This window comes from Myotis davidii, unplaced genomic scaffold (assembly GCF_000327345.1).
Source record: "Myotis davidii unplaced genomic scaffold, ASM32734v1 scaffold152, whole genome shotgun sequence".
Taxonomy (NCBI): domain Eukaryota; kingdom Metazoa; phylum Chordata; class Mammalia; order Chiroptera; family Vespertilionidae; genus Myotis; species Myotis davidii.
The window spans coordinates 879,063-884,822 of NW_006283545.1; the positions used below are offsets into that span (position 1 = coordinate 879,063).

Consider the following 5,760-nt stretch of genomic DNA (forward strand, 5'->3'; position numbering starts at 1 on the left):
CCACCCCCACCCCCGAATGCATGAATTTTGTGCACCAGGCCTCTAGTTTACTTATAATACATGTAGGAAAGATTTCTGCAGAAAATTTAGAAACTAAAAAAAGGCATTACTTTTTTTTCTGACACTATCATTAAAGAGAGACAGCAAAGCTTTTCAAAAATAAGATTTAAATTTAAGACATTAAAATTTAAATGTTCTAGAAATTAACTACATGATACAAAACTATATAAGGAGTAAGAAAAACAGGGCTGATTATGCTTACTTACTTCTTATGGTTTTACAACTTTATATCTCATGTACTAACTCATCTGACTTTGACACAAGTTTTCTGAGGTGGGCAAACTGGTCCAATAACCCACTTGACCAATGGAGCTGAAACTCAGATATACTGTAAAATCTCATAAAATTTATTCACAAATTAACCTTTTCCAGTGTAAGGTTTATCACAAGACTTTCCATTGTAAGCAAAAAACAAAAACAAACAAACAACAACAAAAAACCCCAGAAACCTGAAGAAAGATAAATATTTAAAAATCACTTTGGTAGCAATCTGAAAAATGAATGATTGATTTAAGATGTTAAAAATTCCTTCTCTGAATAAACCAACAGGTATTAAAATTTTAGTTTTTTACATTAAAGAATAATTTTAAAAATCAAATTAAAAAGCTCCACTATTTTTGTTGGAAAAGTCAGTAAGATTTAAATTTAAGACATTAAAATTTAAATGTTCTACATTTTTGTTAAATTTCTAATTCACTAATTTAATTTTGACCTTTGAAAAAGACATTTTTAAATGAGGGATGATTTCCACAAATAACCACATTAAAAAAAACCTTCATTTTTTACTAATACTACTATTATATATCTAGTAGAAAAATCAGATGCTAGGATCATTTTAATGCAGTAAGAGAAACTATAACTACCATTATATGAAGGTAAAATAATTTTTAAGCTGAACATTTTTCTCAAAGTAAACATGAAATGGCATTTCTTAAACCTTTTTACAGATTTCCCCCCCTAGTCTAATCTCAATCCTTCACTCAAAAGATACTGAAAGCAAAATTTTAAAAAAAGAAATTGAATTTTCTGTTGAAACTGCCACAATTTCAGGGTGCATCATCAAGCTGATAACAGTGAACTACACAGTGCTTGCCAATATGAACATTATTTTAAGACCCCACAGTCTGAAAGTTTTTAGTAAATGCTATTTCTAAGAAGTTAAACCACCAAGGTCATTTAAAGGCATCAACCCTAACAAGAATATGGGGTAGAAGCCTTCACTTGCACACTCAATATGTATAACCTGCCCTCTTAGTTAGACCATGTCTTTGGATTGATTCTGTAATTTTTAGGTAAGAAAGTATCTTTTTAAAAAATATATATATTTTATTGAATTATTTTACAAAGAGGAAAGGAGAGAGATAGTTAGAAACATCAATGAGAGAGAAACACGATCAGCTGCCTCCTGCACACCTCCTACTGGGGATGTGCCTGCAACCAAGGTACATGCCCTTGACCAGAATCGAACCTGGGACCTTTCAGTCCGCAGGCCGATGCTCTATCCACTGAGCCAAACCAGTTAGGGAGGTAAGAAAGTATCTTTAAAATAACTACTAATAGCCTAAATTAAGACTTCTAATACTGAATGCATTCAAAAAATCCTTTAAAACAAATACTAAATGGGTAATTTTTTTTAAAAAAAAGAGAGTATAGATATGAGATAGACATGATATAAATCTCTTTTTTAAAATATATTTTATTAATTTTTTACAGAGAGGAAGGGAGAGGGATAGAGAGTTAGAAACATCAATGGGAGAGAATCATCGATCAGCTGCCTCCTGCACACCTCCTACTGGGGATGGTCCCACAACCAAGGTAAATGCCTTTGACTGGAATCGAACCTGGGACCCTCCAATCCACAGGCCAATGCTCTATCCACTGAGTCAAACCAGTTAGAGCTAAAATAAATTTTTATTGATTTCAGAGAGGAAAGGAGAAGAGAGACAGAAACATCAATAATGAGAATCATTGATCAGCTGCCTCCAACATGCCCCACATTGGGGAACGAGCCCGCAATCCGGGCATGTGCCCTGAGTGGGAATCGAACTGTGACCTCCCGGTTCATAGGTCGAAGCTCAGCCACTGAGCCACACTGCCAGGCTCATGTGAATCTTTTAGTTGCTAATTAACACAAAGTCGTGGGTTGTCACCCCTCACTATTCTAGAAAGAGACAAGATGAAATATCAGCATAGTACCCCAAGGAAAAAGCAGTAATTGCCCTGCAATTAATTACTACTGTGTTGTCAAGATCACTGCTAGCTCATTGCTTTTGTGCAATTACGTACCCTCTTCCACTGTCGAATCCAGCTGGGTAACTTTGACAGCAAGGCGATCAATTCTGTCTTGAAGAGAATTTGCTCTGATGTAAAAGTTGTTAGCTTCATTAAACAACTCACCAAATATGTCTTCAGCATGTTTGCCTGTAAGGAGAAAATGAATGGAGAGAGCCATCTGTTAAGAACTGCTGAGGCAGCCTTCACACATTCTCACAGTGCCGATTACTGTTAACACAGGGGATTTTGTGCAAATGATTATAAAAATAGAGTGTCACAGTCAAGGGTCTTTAGAAGTTTTGAAAATTTATTAGGGCTGTTCACACATATCTGAAATTGACCCAAAGTTGTAAGAATTTTAAAATACTGCAGATAGTACAGAATTTTTATTTAATTGCTACATGAGCTATCACGCAAGTTGTTTCCCATTAAACTTTTTTGAAAAAATTACTCTGATTTTGCATGCTTTATGTATAAATAGAATCTCAGTACCTAAACTTTCCTTTTACTTCCAAGGATAATTCAGTAAGTCATGTTGGTTTCTAAATTTAGGATGTTATCTTATTCACAATTAGAAAAGTTAGGTATCTTACACTGCGCCTACCACTTTCAAATGGCATTAAATTGTTCTAATTCATATTTTAAAATCTAAGTATATAGTGCTGACTCTGGAACTCTCAAAAAATCAGTACTTTGTATTCTGAGTTAAATTTTTCTGTATGGATCACTTCTACATTCTTGTGAGTGCTAGACACAACTACTTTCCTCAAAGTGTAATTAATACATTTCTGAAAATCTGACAGGCAAGAAAAAAAATCTGCCCATGTTAAATTTCCAGATCCCAACACCATTCCTGTAGTCATTCAACAAACATCTAGTCTGAGTGTGCCAGGCACATCTGCATCCCATCTCCTCTAACAGAGCTGCCACTTTTTAAAGAAAACTTTCTTTTTAAGAACAGTTTTAGATTCACAGCAAACATGCACAGCTTCCCCCAACATCCAGCACCAGAGTGGAACATTTGTTATAATTGATACATCATCAATCATCAATTGACCCACACTGACACATCATCATCACCTGGAATATTTTAGTTCCAGAGAATCACATGGTTTGCTCCCTCACCTCATCTAGGTCTACCCAAACCCAGGTCACCGTCTAAGTGAGACTTTCTCTAGCAACCGTAGCTAAATGGCAACCACCTCACCTACACACACACACACCTACACACACACACACACACACACACACACACACACACGCACACGCACACACACCTATCCCTGCCCTGCTCTGATTTTCTCCTTTGCACTTACCATCACTTATACTTATTTATCTTGTTTCCTGCCTCTCTCTCCTTGTAGGATCCAAGGGAATAAGAGCTCTCCTCTGTTCCGTGCATTGCTGTACCAATCCACAAAGTGTGGTGTATGCCCGGTTTAGAGAAGGTGCCCCCAACATTTTGGAATGAATAAAAATGCACTAAAGTCAATTCTTCAGGATGAAGATTAGGGTGAGCAAGATCAGATGCCCCTCTCTGTGTTCTCACAATACCCTAAGCATACCTCAATCCTATTTACAGAAGTTCTTTGAAAATATGAGCGATATCTCTTATCTCTGCATTGTGCTGAGCCAGTGCCCCTTATTTCCTGAATAAAACACACAGTGTCTATACCAGTCGTTAATAAGTATACAACCAACAAATACTCCCCTGCACAAGTTTGGGAAATGCTGGGCTACAAAGATTTAACATGTTTCTATGCCTTGGGGCATCTCAAAAGCCTTAATACGTTGCTAATGTGTGTTAAGAATCTGCAAGAGAAGCAGCTAGCATATAACGTTTTCAAACTGACTGGGCCTGGAAACACCTAGTAACATCTTTCAGAACCACTGTCTTATGAAGCCCATTGGGGAAATGCCTGCCCATTGAGCTGGATGACCAGGAGCAAACACCATCTTCCAAATGCTTTATATCCAAGTCTGTCCATAGTTTGTTTTGAATGTCAGACATAGTTAAAATGTAACCAACTAATTTTTGTTTTTCTAGTTGATTATTCATAACTTTAAAAAGTTACTACAGCCCTAACTGATTTGTCTCAGTGGATAGAGTGTCAGTCTGTGGACTGAAGGGTCCGGGTTTGATTCTGGTCAAGGGCACGTGCCCGGGTTGCGTGCTCGATCCCCAGTAGGGGGCATGCAGGAGGCAGCCAATCAATGATTTTCATCATTGATGTCTCTCTCTCTCTCTCTTCCTCCCTCCCTTCCTCTCTAAAATCAATAAAAATATATTTAGAAAGTTATTTGGCACAATTCCAAAAATATCCCATTCCTTTCTAGCTATGCATAAATCTAATTAATAGGGACAGTATATGTCACCAGGAATGTGGGAGTATACAGCAGTCTCTTGCAAAAGCTACACTAGTATCTTCAAAGCACAGCAAGTATGGTTAAGAACCACACCCTGGGAGACACTATCAGTTGAAAAGGGTACATAACAAGTCCCTCCTACCTTCAGTGCTTACCCCTATTTGAAAAAAAATTACATGTATATGTATATATATGCAATTGATACTATAGTCCCATTGGAAGTTCTCGATTTATAAAAGAAAAAAATAACAGCACACAGAAATTAAATACTTTAATATTTTGCCAGCTGCTGAAAGCTGACAAGTGACTAAAGAGAAGAATATTTAAGGAACTATAATTACTGCTGAACAAGGATAAAGTGTTGCAGTTACAGTGTTCAGTTTTACAAACAACTTATTTGAAAACCTTGATTTTAATCACTCTTTCTATGGCATGTTCATTAATAGCTAAACTAAAATAATTGAAGACCACACTGAAGTAAGTGCAATTCATTCATTTTTTGCTGACCAAGAATCTTCTTATAGATTTGTCAGGCCCATTATGAACTTGTGTCCAAGTATGTCAGGTTGAGAAGTACAAAAATTCTGCATGGATTTTCAACTGCATTTAAAAGTGAAGGTTCATTGAAAACAACCAGTATGTTTGTTATGAGTCCTTTCTGTGGAACAAGAAACCACTCATGACAAAGTCCTTCAGAAATTTAATACACATATCTAGCACCTAGCTATTGGTTTGTCAAGATTTTGGCTTCTCATTTTCCACTAAAAAGAAGTAGGATTCTTGGAAAAATGACTGGATATGAGCCTGAGAGTGGAAAAGTACAAGATAAACTTAGAATATCTTGCTGTACTTTTCTTTAAAAAGTAAAGAAGTACTCAGAGATTGGTGGGGACGTGGCAGAAGGACGCAGAAGCCAGCCTAAAGGGCTCCGACTGGCCAACTGTGGGAAAATGTGAGCATCAAAATAAATAATAAAGACAATGGATTATAACCCAGACAATAAATAAGAATCTATGAGTCCAAATTGATACAAATAAATGAACTGAATAAATAGGGAAA

The 5,760-nt window shown here is 36.4% G+C and overlaps 1 protein-coding gene across 3 annotated transcripts in view; it reads right to left on the reverse strand.

Moving 5' to 3' along the window:
• WASF3 (WAS protein family member 3) overlaps positions 1-5,760 on the reverse strand; it is a 91,658-nt gene that overhangs the window by 21,278 nt on the left and 64,620 nt on the right. For all 3 annotated transcript variants that reach the window (XM_006753755.2, XM_006753753.2, XM_015564961.1), the window contains one exon: positions 2,347-2,481. In XM_006753755.2, coding sequence (XP_006753818.1) covers positions 2,347-2,481 — 135 coding nt within the window. The remainder of the gene's footprint in view (positions 1-2,346; positions 2,482-5,760) is intronic.